Raw genomic sequence first — 14,209 nt, forward strand, 5'->3', positions numbered from 1 at the left:
TGCCTCTCATCTGCTTCCTCCCTGCCTCGTTTCTGTCAATCATTCTAATATGTCTGTATGTTAGTGATTTGTCTCTCTCTTTAGCGCTGTGTTTTGTCCAAGACAGCCTGCCTTTGTCTTTTTCTTCTCGACTCTCTCCATCCCCCAAAGCGGATTCCCTGCTTTTCCACCCAAAGATCACACCTCCTCCCTCCTCGTCTCCTCCTGTCTCTCCCCCATCTCCCGTCTCTGATAGGACCCTCTCAGCTCAGCCGCCTCTTTGTGCTCCATTCACTCATGTTCTTTCTTTTTGTTTTGCGTTCTTTCAGCTCTCTTTCTCCTTATATCTCTCATTTTCCTTCACGTGAATGTTTCTCTTAAAATCAGACCCTCTCATCTTGTCTGTGTCTCTCAAACAGAGGCAGTTTGTGCCAGTAAACACACACACACACACTCTCTCTCTCTCTCACACACACACACACATACATACACTTCACACTTTCTCCATCTGTCTGGTCTTGTGTACGACTCCTTGAAATGATCCAGCCATCTGAGACGCTAAAGAAGAAAACATTAATACTTGAATATGGATCAGAGATTTAATTTTGGAAAGGACAAATGCCATTACTTGTAACATTCATGCATTTGTCTTGCGAAGTTTACAGTTTCATACTGTGCAACTAAAATGATCAGGAAATTACAATGAGAAAACCCCACTATTACTGACCGAACACTCCCAGACATCTGGTTGAGTTTAAGATGTTTCACCAAATCATTTCACTCAATAAAGAACTCTGTTTAGGAATTTCCACACACTCCCTCAGATTCAACCATTCCGAAAGTCAAGAGCTGCTGTTTATCAAGTGTTCTGAAATCCTTGATGACACAGGGACACGCACATGAAAACCAAAGGAAGAATTTTAAAGAACTGATGCATTTCTAACATTGCCCTAACAAGCAAATACTAAGCAAAGGTATGTAGAAAAAAACAGCATTCAGCCCACATTATGAATGTAATTATGCACTGGCACAAAATACAATTGTGCAGTCACAACTTCACATAATCAAAAACCTGAAAATAACTATACAAGAAATCAAAATGCCTATGGGTAGTTGACACATGTAGGGAAAGTGTAAGCAAAAATCTCCTTGCAGTCCTGCTGTTGCACTGAAAATCATCATGGTATTAAATGAGCCATAGACATGAGACTGCAGGTGATCACAGATATTCAGACCGAAAGCACGACTGCGAGTGTGATTTTACTGTAATACAACACTTCAGTAAACAAGACACTGGGTAATATACATTTTAGACACACTAACTTTGTCTGTTTTTACTTTGCCAACAAAAATATTTCCAAACCAACCAAAGCAGAACCAACCATTGCATCTCTTAATGACTAGCACTAACTTTATTTTACATGTAGTTTAATAAGATCGCTAAGTGATAAGCTTTCCTGTAACTCAAGCATTAGAATGTGGTGTTAGTGACACCAAGGTCATGAGTTTGATTCCCAGAATAATGTTGCTTTGGATAAAAGCATCTGCCAAATGCATAAATGTTAAAATAAATAAATAAATAAATACCAAGCAGTCTATCAATAGGCCCATATATAATCTAAAAATTGCATGAATAATAATTATACAAAACTTGAAATGAGGTTTAAAACTGTTTTAATTAAAGCTTATGAGGATATTTACACTTTATGAGTCTCAGGAGACCATCTATCTATCGTATAAATGTGTTTCTGCAAAATGGATCTAAACCCAGTCTTCAGTTTTTGCACTATAAGCAAAATCACTTCACAAGAATCAACAGATATGTTCTGCATTTTGTTTATCCTCAGCTGATTTGGAGATCAAAGCCTGCATTAGGAGGCAGCGCTGGCAGGAGAAAATACTGTAGTGATCATCACCGTTAATGAAAATCACTGGAGCTTCAGGAGGAAACGCTGGGACTGTGTCTTAAGTGCTGGTCTGAAAAACTCATCATGAATTTGGCTTTCTTTGCTTGAAGGAAAGGCTCAATCCCATGACTCCGAACAAAACCCCCATATATCCAAAAGAGGAGGAGATAAAAGGCGGAGAGAGATGCCAGAAGAACTGTCACTTTGACGGCTCAATGACTTCTGTTATATACAATTCAGATGGCAATTGACAGGACTGAATGATTAGGCTCCTCCCATCATTTATTATTTGACCATAAAATTTACATATGGCTTGAACAACCAGATCCATTAACGAGTCATGAGAATGTCTCTCTGACCATTAAGTGGTTTTCCTGATCTTTTCTGTCTCAAATGCATCTCAGAGGGCATTTACATCTGCTTTTTCATGATTAGATTTTTTCATCCAGTTGAAATTCATGAGCCTTCCAAATGTCCAGCCCAATGTCAAGTACTTGCAAATCAGTGTTAAAAAAAAACTGTCTGCCCATTAAACTGTGAACTATTCTGCCTGAAGGTGCACATTCAATGTCACCTCCTCTAAATCATGAGCAAACATGATTATGGATGTCCTATATGACGAACACAGATGGCCTCAACACTAATACGTAATTATAGAACATTATTATTATGAGGTGGTATGTATCATGATAGAGAGGAAAAGAAAACATATAATCTGCTGATCCAGAAGGAGTCGCAATCTTGTGTCCAAAGTCTAAATTGGGCCACTAAATAACTGCTTATGACAAATGAGCAACAAGAGTTTGACATTTCTGACTTTTCATCTGCTTATCCATCCATTTTAAAAGACAACATGTCATTCTAGTCTAATTGTAATGAAGTCAGCGCACTCACACTTTTAGCTGAAGACAGAGTAATCGCTCTCCATTATGGAAACTAGGTCAGGAGATCTGGTCTTGGGAACGGAGGGGGTGGACGAGGCTTTGGGGCAGTAATTATTTTTATCTTCATTAAGTTCTACCTCAAGGTTGTAACAGAGCCTTTGACATCTGCGGTTTCCATTCGATCCCTCAGCCCTTGTTCCACTGCCTTTGCTGCCATCTTTCTTTTGCCTGCCAAATGTCGTCTCAGTCAGGAAGTCACACAGAGACAGGAAAGAGTTTGGAGGGATATGGAGAGATATGATTATCAAGGACATACAGTCAAACACACATGCAACATATCAGACATGCCCTTGGAACTACATGGCCGGAGAACATGCGTGCATGCTCTTCATTAACACGGTTCTTTAGTTGCAATTCAGTGTTAGAGAATTGTTCACTGATATTACTATATTTGTTTTGTGCAAGTTGTTATGCAAAAATAAAACAAAGTATCGATCTTAGCAGTTCTTTATCTACTTTGAAAAAATGGGCTCAACTGATATGCAGTAACCAAGCAACACAAAATTGTGGCAAAAAAAAATTAATAAATATGTTTCACATGGTTGCTGAGGGCAACAGTAAACGTTTAGCCTTGATTTCACACATCTGAGACGATAAAGAGAAAAGGTTAAATGCTTATTTGAGACAAATACTACAAATACCTTTCCTCCAGAACAGTGTCTCAAACAGACTCTCTCTTTAATAGTTTACATGTATATATTCATACAACCCTACAGTCTATTATTTGAGATGTAAAGCTGTGTAAGTCATACTTTTTTTTACAGTTTTAATGGCATGGTAACACTTTCTATAAAGCCCATATTTATAATACACTACAAGGGTATTCATAAGACATTATAATGAATGTATAATGCATTATTAAAAAAAACGTATATGTTATACCATCTCATGAATATTAATAAGAACTTATTTAATGTATTAGAATATTTACTTATTTGTGGTTATAGCTTTCAAGAGTCTGATGGTTTATAACACGTTGTCATTAGAGTATTAGTAGTATGTCTGCTAAATATATGCTAATACTTTATTATTATGTTAGTTTAATGGTTCCCCAACAGACATAATGACTATAAGTAACTTTGCAAGTTTGCAAGTGAACATTCTACCTACCCTAACCTTAACCTTAAGTCTACTCATATTTTAATGAGAGTTAGCTGACATGTAGCTGCAAAGCTGCTTATAGTCAATAGACTAAGGGGAGCATCAAAATCAAATGTAACCAAATATATCACTCAACAACAGATACTGGGCAGCTCTTAAATAAACAATGTCAATATATGATATAGTTGTGTGTATTTTTTTATAATACATTATGCATTCTTTATAATGCCTTAAGAATACTCTTATAATATATTTCTTCCTTCCTTTCGTTCTTTTTTTTTCATTTACTTCCACGTATCTAACACAGTTGAGTTTTTTTATTTTTTAAAAAGAAAGAAGGACAACATTTTTCATGTCTTTAGCCATAAGGGGCTACATTTAATGACAGCATGAGATCAAATGTATAAATGAAATACACAGAATAAAGTAATCCACAAATTCTCAAACCATTCAGAATACAACTTACAAATCTTTTCAGACATAAGCAGGTGTTCATAAAATATATTAATGGTTCTTCAGTGTGTCTTTTTCAGTATGTCTTTTGCCCATTTTTCTACTAAATATACCTTAATCTACCATCAAGTGCTGGTTTATCACATGCTTCTACTGGGTTCTGCTCTTTCTGTTATTTTTTATCATGAATGCTTTTTGATTCAGCCTTTTCATTAGTGTTTTATAGCATCTCAAACTGACCTATTGCTCTCCAAACCCTCGCTGCTACAAACACCACAAGTCATGGCATGATCTTCAGGAGGTGTTTTTGGAGCCTCGTGTGCAGCAGCAGAGCTGCATCTGTCCACAGAGACTCTATTCACCAAAACTCACAGAAATCATTTCAAAGAGGCAAACATCCTTCCTGTCTTTTGTTCTTGATACTATATAGATGTCCAGGACTCTATACAGACTTCCTTAAGGAATTCACAGGTTTTCTATCAGATCTAGTTAACATTGATTGTTGATTATGAAAATGGTACATTCAGGTTCAGACCAAATGTTACAGTTCAACTTATCAGTGATATACAATATGCAAAAAGTTTTTTTTTTTCATCACATAATTTGTGTTAAAAAATGGCAAAAAATAATTCAGAAGAAAATAAAGCAGGATGATTCAATGGAAACTAGATAAGTGCTAGATCTTGATTCATAGTGACTCAAGTCTTTTAAATCTGTTCACCCACACACACAAAAAATGTTTGGATTAATTCACTTGTTCAGTAAAAATTCACTGAACTAATGGGGTTTATATCATTCAGGAATTAAATAAAAGAATTAGGCATCTTGTTTGTGACTTACTTACAGTATTTTATTAGTGTTTATAACTGTTGTTAAAGATGTAACATATGTATCATTTTTATAAGGGTCTGTGCATGCATAAGAATACCTGTATAATATACTATAAATGATAATTTCTGGCATTGAAAAAGTGTTACCAAACTTAGCTCATAGTAATGCAAGTGAATTTCATCATTATTTTACCAGTTTTGTTTTGTTTGTTTGTTTGTTTGTTTGTTTTTTGTTTTTTTCGCAAAACAGCATCTTTATCTATTCTGTGTCTTGTGGAATTGCCATGGTTACTAAACAGATGAAAGGATGGATGTAGTATTTGTGTAACACAGACTCAGAGTCTCCTGCCATCTAGTGTCTGACTGTCTCACAGTTATATGGATATTAAGGCTGGAACAGCAGACCGAAAGGTGATCACAATCATATTGCAATGTTCCACAACACAGTTAATAATGTCATTATATATTTATTCATTTTATTCTGTAAAATCCCTCCAAAAAACAGTCACTCTATAAATATATATATATATATATGGTGCATTACTAGTAATTTTGTCAATACACTACAAAGTGCAGAAGAGTTTAAAGAGAGTTTAATTATAGAGTATGCCGTAGTGCGTGCTTTACTTGCATATATTGCAGGCCAACAATATAAAGGGATAACACCATGTATTGAGTATGAATTGGTTAGCATTTGATTTGTGCTCATTCCAGCAGGTCAAACACATGCTGCTGGATGTCATAAAATCACTCAGCTCCTGTTTTCCACATCATTTGACATCAGCCCCAGTTTGGGCTGGTAATGGGTCATTCTAGCTCCAGCTGTGAGCCGGGGGTTATCCGTCACCATTGCCATCTCTCTCTGCAATAAATGCAAAGGTCAGCAGGTCAGATCCTACTGCCCCTTTCAGGAGAGAAAAAATCAATACATGATTAGAACTTCAATCCAGACCAAAGGACAGCCAGCAATATTTCAATGATGATAAAGAAGGTGACCATCGTCATATAGTTATAAATGTTGCCCCTATACAAGACTGACCAGTCATTCTTCATAGTTTTATTACCGTCTGACAGGCCATTATTTCAGAATCTTAAGGAATAAATATTTGTCCTTATTATGCATGTAGAGAATGCCAGATCTTTGATTTTGAAATATTCTAATACACCAGCATGTAATAATCAGAGAGTGACAGTGGATGTGAGCTCATTCACTGGTTAACATTTCAAAAGCAGGAGCTGCAGATGATAGTGGTGATGGTGGAGCTATTCTTCAGCGACTGAAATATCACATATATATTTTTATATAAAATATATTTATATGTGTGTGTGTGTCCATAACCAACTTACATGTCTATGATGAATAAATAAATAATTGAAGTACATTTTAGGGATTTCATTTATGTTTCCATTTGTGTGGGCTATATTTAATATGTACATATCAAACAAAAACATACACAAGTAAAGTGTCTTCTTTAAGGTTTCAAATAATTTTTCATGTTAAAATATGGGTAAAATAATGTGCCACTGGATCGAAGGATAATTTTGTCCTCTGTAATGAGTGATCAGAACATTAGGCCACAGCCTGAGTACCAAGACCAGCTCTGCGCAAATGTAGTCTGAAACACACAAAAATCCCCATAAAGGGTACTGTGAGCTCTTTCTTCATCCACCTGACAACACTTTTCATGCTTTTGAAACCATGTTCTTGATGAGTCTCATTAAAGCTTCAGAAGGCAGGGGTGTGTTGTAGACATGCCCACCTCAGTGAATACATTACTAATGCATGTTATACTCATTTGAGACAGACTGACAGGCTTGTGACCTTTCGCTGACTATGTCTTTTGTTCAGTTGCGTCACTTTTCCATGAGAGTCCAGTCGTGATTTAACCCATTACTGCAGTGTCACAGTATTCAGGGTATTTCCACGCAGCTCTCAAGAATAAAGGTGTGTCAGTGAATCTCAGTCTCATACACTGTGAATGAATAGCAATGAGCGAATTCAAACGGTGGATCTCAGACGCCACCTTCTGGAGAGACGCGGGAATTCCAGCCCGTACAGTACATCGCTGGACAGTCGTTATTGAAGTGCATTATGAAATTTAATTACTGCATTCTATTCTAGATTTCCATTTTAATGCAATAATTGCATTGTGTTGTTAGCTCCTCTGAAATCAGGTAGTCGTCATTGCCAATAACAGCACTGCATTCAGAAACCACAGATATTGGTGTGATTAGGTTAAAGCGTTTCAGAGATTCTTGGCAGCCGATACCAAGCACCAGGAGGAGTTTCTTACTACTATTAGTTCTGCCAATGACAAAGGCAGCCAGAGTCAGTTTTCATTTGTGCACATCGTCACCCAAGAGCCCAAGCATAGACTACCTGGTACATAAAACAACTTACGAAGTGGGGAGCTGTAAATTAAACGGTATTTAATGAGGCTCAGTTAAAAGTGAACTTGACATTAAAAAGTACTTTAACACAGGTTTTTTAAAAAAAAAAAAAAAAATAATAATAATAATAAAAATAAAATCATTAGCAGGAACGGCTTGTATTCTGTCATGTCTCTCTCAGCATCACAGGAGTTCAGTTCGAGTCCAGCCGGCCGTAATGACGCTCGCAGCGATAGCAGTCACTGTGAGGAGTGCGAGGCTGTGATCGCAGCCCCGGCTGGAGTTGCAATAATGACGGTCGCAGCACAGGTACGTGAAGCTGATGTTGTTCCCGCGTATCATTTGACTGTTGGATCGGGCACAGTCTCTCTGCGACATGCAGCCTTTGGAGAACAAAACGGATGCGCGTCCGAATCGGCCGTCGGCGGTGAAGCAAAGTTCCTGCGGCCGACACTCTGACAGAACGTGACGGCAGGTCCTGTTAAAGGACGTCTGAGGACAGTAGTAACAATACAGGTTTTCACACAGGACAGCAGAAGGATGAACACACAAAACCAGGAAAACAAGACCTGGGATCCAGTGGAGACCAGCTTTAGAAAAGATGAAAAACTTCATTGTGTCCCAGAAAACCCACGTTATTGGACTGCAACAGATAGGTTTTCGATACACAATTCAAGAATGGTTTAAATACTACACACATCATCGAAACAGCTGTGAGCTGTTGCGTTAATTACCTTAATTAACCAATCAGCGTAATCACACTGCATGCTGGTTATGATGTGACGAAGACTGGATCTTAAGCACTGATGTCTCAGTTTAGAACATGCTGGCTTGAACAAAACATGATGTTTTGGTCTAAAATATCTGTAAACTCTAGTAAATGTTTATGAACAGTGTGATTTCATTCAGAAGCTGATTTCTCAAATCAAGTCTTTATTCAACTACAAATGAAAGGAAAAAAGGTAATTTGAGAGACATAGATTGAAAATGTTTGATGTCTTAAGTCTGTTCTCAGGACATTGATCATATTCACATGCATCAGTACCACCAACCACAGAGCGCCAGGGATGGTCGTGATGTGGATTGAGTCGTAACACCATCAGTTTCATTATTTAGAAACTACTAAAGTACAAGAGTGACCAAAAACTGAAGTGAAAATCAGCATTTTTAGATTGTAATTGGAGTTGCAATCAGATAAATGCAGAACGAAACTGAAATGCAAATGTATGAATTTAAAATGCAAAATGTCATCTGAATCAGCAAGATAATCAGCAAGATATATAACACTGACCTAAAACTCACCTCTTGAAAGACTACAATGTTATGTGGGAGCAAACATAGAGTATTCTAGCACAATTTTCACTATTTTGTTCTCCTAGACTCACAAAGACTGAACAAAACACAACTTGCTCTCATGGCCGTTCATTCTTGTTGTGGCAAATTGGTGGCCAGTGTGTATGAATCTGGACGATCTCATTCCCTATCTCATTCAAACAATCTATTTACACAGCACTGATGGTTTGGTTTGGGGGTTGAACTTCACGCTACTTTTTTTCTAAAAATCTTTGTGCTTTTATATGAAACCACAAACAAGTAAATTTGATTCAATTAAATCAACAAAATTTAAACTAAAGTCCATGTTTTCTAAAAGTGTAATGGTAGTGGGAATATGGTAACATTAGCGCTCTTTGTAGAAAACAAACAAAAACTTAATTTGTGGCAGATACAGGTGAGAAAATATCAAAATCTTCAAACAAAGTGAAAAAACACTGAGTTAGAGACATTATAGTGAAAAAATTTCACTATTCCTTAGTGTTTTCTACCCGAAGAAAGCTGTGTGTGTATGTGTGTGTGTGAGAGAGAGAGTGGTGGTTATGATGTCATAAATATTTAATTAATATTACACTTTAATACAGAACCTTAAATTAACAAATGATAAACAATTAAAACATAAATGTAAAATTTGCATTTCATCTTTAGCTTCACACAACTCTTTCCTAAGCCCAAATAGTTAAAAATTCCAAACATTTCCAGAGTCTGCTCCAAGTATTTCTGACCACTTCCAAATTTTTGTCTTTTTTCAGAACATGCCAGTGAGACAGAATATGATGGGTTTTTTTTTTTTGCTAATGTCTTGAAACCTCCCCAGTTCAGGTATTTTAAAAGCCAAAATCATGGTGCTTTCTTCCTTGTACTCCTCCTGTACAGCAGAGATATCAGTAGAGTTTATCCTCTCTGCAGACTTGCGGTAAAGCTGCATGCCCTTCCTTCAGCACCTGAGACAGGAGGCGTAAAGAGTTTATTCCAGCTAATAATGTTTCATGTTCTGGGAATGTTTTCAGCTGCAATTTTTATTTTAGTTGCCAGAATATTCTTCTAAAATATATAGGGTAACAATCTCTAAAAACATTCTACAAATGTTTATTGATAACATTGTTAGAACTTTATCCTCTAACATTCTAATAAAGCTTCCCATCACACTAGATGTGGACTGAAAAGTCAAATTTTGGTTGAAAGTGAAAACCCAACCTTTGTTTGATGTCAAGTGAAGTTTTTTCACTTCACCACGTCCCTTCCACATTGAATAGCTTCTCATTCTTACATGACTGTTAAATGTAACATTTTCATAAACTTTAATCTGTGCTCTAAAAACTGATATATTGCATGACTTTGTGTCACGCAAAGTTATCGTAAAATCTAGAGAAATGTTCGAGGTGGTCAGCGGGGTACAGTTGAGACACAATGTATAATTTATTATGTTTATTAGTGTTGGGCCTCTCGCACGTGCTCTGTGTATACTAGAGCGGCAGTACTTACCACAAATTTTACTATATTAGATGCTTGCCAGTGGTACTCAGGATCTGCAAATGATTCGACATCTTCCCCAGTCATCTCTCCTTACTGTTTATGTGGGAAGTAGACTACTGTAATGTACCAGGCTACGTTATACTGGCGTATTGGCAGAAGTTGACTGTAATTTTTGAATACTTCTATCTTCTAAATGCGAATTTTGTCGTTGTTGTGGAACACACCAGCTTATATAACCTTAATAAATTCAAAAAAATGTTAAAAACAAACAAACAAACAAAAAAGATTTTATGGACTTTAAAAATGAACAATTATTATTTAGTTTTAGTGGCTGACTAACTTGTTAATTTATCGATTTCTTTATTAAACGTTTACTTAAAATTAATAAAGTTATGAGTGTAAATGATTTGGAAGAATTTGACATGCCTAACCAAAGAGAACATGTTAATCGAGAAGTTGTTTAACAAATCAAAAGAAGAATGTCCTGCTGTACACTGAAAACAAACAAACAAACAAACAAACAAACAAAAAACAATAAGTAATATTTACTTAACTTGTCTTTTGCAAGTTTTCGCACACATACATTTTAAGTAAAATATAAGTATTGAATTAAGTAAAATCTAGATAAGTTAGGTAAAAATTAGCAAATGAATAAGTACATTTAAAGGGGCCTAGTTTGATGAGTAATTTCTACTTAATTATTTGAAGTTAAATATGCAACACTCCAGTACATTTTACTCAATCACAGTTTGTAAAATTTACTTTAACAATCAAGCACAAAAAAAAAAAGTAAAAAAGAAGACAACTTGTTATCCTTTTTCAGATATGTCTGCTCAAAAGAATTATTACATAAATGAACACAGAGACCTCAGTACTTGGTACACCATACACAATGATGGTAACAATGAGTGGATAGTGTTTGAGTATGAATGGGTCATTTTGAGTAGAAAATGTACTCCAGATGTTGCAAAACAGTAAGTTACTAAACCTAACAACAAAGCAACCATAAAACAGTGTAAATACAACGAGAAAACAGTGAAAACTGTAACCTTTTTAATAATTCATGCCCCAGTGCATGATGGGAAAACAGGAGCATAACTTTGATATTTATTTAAAGAATCCTTGTAAACATAACCAACAATTCCAAGTAAAATATACTTATAAGTTCAAACTTTAATTTCTACAAGGTTTAATTAAGTACTAATATAGAATTTACTTTAATTTCTTTATTCAAGCCTGCACTAAATTAATGTAGAAATTACATTTGTTTTTAATGTATTGTTTACTTCACCACAAAATCATTTTTATCAGTGTACAATCTGTACACTTCAGTGGTAAGAAATGAATGTACTGATCCCATCCTTCAAGTCAGGTAATGTTTCATTCTTTTATTTTTATATATGTAAATAAATGTGATATTTTATAAACAAACAACTGTGTTGAAGTCATTTTTAATTGGTGCTGAAGAAATGTAAAATCTGGGTACTGCGTAATCTTACATATTAAATAAGATTAAATTTGTCCATTTAATCTTACATACAATGATTGATGTGCTCAGATTATTTATATTGATTAAACTGGATGCTGAATGATTACTGACAAACAGTGGCGTAAAGAGGTTAGGAATGTTCTATAACGTTTATGGGAACATTAGAATAACATTTTACAAACTAATTTTTACAATTTTCTGTTAAGAAAACTTTCCTGACTAACCAAAAAACAAACCTTAACACTAACATTCTGGGAACCAAAAATTGTTAGCGGAGTATGACATCAAAAATGCATCTAAATGAAACATTTAGATTTGGTGAATTCAGAAATATGTACATTTGTGGTCTAAATGACAATGCATGTTTCAAAGCTGCATTCTTACATCCAAGTGGGACCATTGTAATGCTGCTTGCTAACTTTTAAAATGTCGCAAGTTCTCCTTCTATATCCGCATCAGGAATAAACAGCGGAACATTACAAATCGTTACCTTTGGTGTTGGAGAAAGGGTTGTACTGGAATAAAATTCACCATTTACTGTAAATAAACACACCTTTAGAGCAGGAATCCAGGTACTCAAACACAGGAAAACTTCAAAAGGAAACCAGCTAAAAATCCTAAAAGCAATCATCGAACCAACTGCTCTTTATAGCAGAGAGATATGAGAAACCCTAAAATTCCAAGATTTTTCTAAAAGAGAAAAAAAAGGAAATCAAAACTGCGTACTCAAATTTGTAAAAGCATCCTAAAAGTAAACAGAACAACACCAAACAACTCATGCAGAGCTGAATTAGGACAATAGCCCTTATTAATCAGTATTCAAAAAAGAGCTCTGAAATTCTACACTGTAAAAACAATTGTTTCAACTTAAAATAATTTGTTACCCCGTTAACTTAAAATGTTTAGTTTAGTCAACTAAAATATCCAAGTTGTCACTTAAATTAACATTAAATACCGAAGAGCATAATGTGAGAAAAACACTAACCAAATACACATAGATTACAAATACAGATTACTGGCTGACTATAGAGAGAGGTTGGCACAAACAGAGACGACAGCTGCCAGAGCAGAGAGGCTGTGCTCTCAGGTAGCTGTGGAAACTGAGAACACTTTCTGCTGCACTGTGTTCACTCACAACATTTGATTTGAATACTTCCCAAAATTTCAATAAATAGCACCACAAATTACGGCTCTACTAAATCCAGAAAAATTAAGACATACAGCTCTGGTGGACATGCAATCAGCATGCCAATTGCACGCTCCCGCAAAACTTCCGACATTTGTGGCATTGTGCTGTGTGATAAAACTGCACATTTTAGAGTGGCCTTTTATTGTGGCCAGCCTAAGGCACACCTGTGCAATAATCATGCTGTCTAATCAGCATCTTGATATGCCACACCTGTGAGGTGGATAGATTATCTCGGCAAAGGAGAAGTGCTCACTAACACAGATTTAGACAGATTTGTGAACAATATTTGAGAGAGATAGGCCTTTTGTTTACATAAAGTCTTAGATCTTAGTTCAGCCCATGAAAAATGGGGGCAAAAACAAAAGTGTTGCATTTATAATTTTGTTCAGTGTAGCCACCTTATTTTTCCCATAAAGTGGGTGCAGCCATTTGTACATTTTTTGTGTCTGGCTTCTGGTCTCATCCACTTCCAGCTATTTTTAGCTATTTTGCTCGTTTTGCTGCTTGATATTGCAAACTGGTGCGTCTTACCATGTTATTTTAATGTATTATCTTAATTATAAACACACTGGTTTGTAGTGCAAACTGTTTTACCATTTACTGCACTTCGATATCTTCTTGTTATTTCCCTATGGCAGATTATGAACCTGACGTCTATTACCAGAAAACAGCTTATTTACGCATTGAAAAATAAGGTGGATACTGGGAGAAAACTCTTTGACACAGAAAACAGCCTGATCACAACAGCAGCAAAATATGTGTAAACTAAGAGTCAGCCATCAGCAGACAAGATTAAAGTCAGAAATATTCTCACATCCTTAACATGTCTGCATGTATGAACAAAGTTTTTCGCTATCATTTTCTTGTTATTTCTTCTTCTAAAACATGTATTCATTCATTTACTTCATTTTTGATTTATTTATTTTTATTTTGTTATATTCAGGTCACTTGCTCATGCAGTGGCCAATAGTTTGGCAATACTGTTCCAGTCATGCAAATAAAGCTCATATGAATTTGATTTTGACAAAAAGAGTGAGATAACTGAATTATCTTGACTACCTGAACCTAGGGTTCTCAGCTCTGGCCCTTGAGTTCCACATTTCTGCAGATCAAACTCA

The 14,209-nt window shown here is 35.7% G+C and overlaps 1 protein-coding gene across 1 annotated transcript; it reads right to left on the reverse strand.

The window, feature by feature from the left end:
* Positions 1-7,627: 7,627 nt before the first annotated feature.
* bncr (bouncer) lies at positions 7,628-8,274 on the reverse strand. Its single transcript, XM_051135474.1, has one exon. The coding sequence runs from the start codon at positions 8,218-8,220 to the stop codon at positions 7,789-7,791; it is 432 nt and encodes a 143-aa protein (XP_050991431.1). The 5' UTR covers positions 8,221-8,274; the 3' UTR covers positions 7,628-7,788.
* Positions 8,275-14,209: the final 5,935 nt, after the last annotated feature.

The sequence above is a fragment of the Labeo rohita genome, chromosome 18 (assembly GCF_022985175.1).
Source record: "Labeo rohita strain BAU-BD-2019 chromosome 18, IGBB_LRoh.1.0, whole genome shotgun sequence".
Lineage (NCBI taxonomy): Eukaryota > Metazoa > Chordata > Actinopteri > Cypriniformes > Cyprinidae > Labeo > Labeo rohita.

What these genes read in the sequence shown, in the direction of transcription:
- bncr (XM_051135474.1), bottom strand. Translation starts at nt 8,220, where the DNA reads ATGAAGTTTTTCATCTTTTCTAAAGCTGGTCTCCACTGGATCCCAGGT.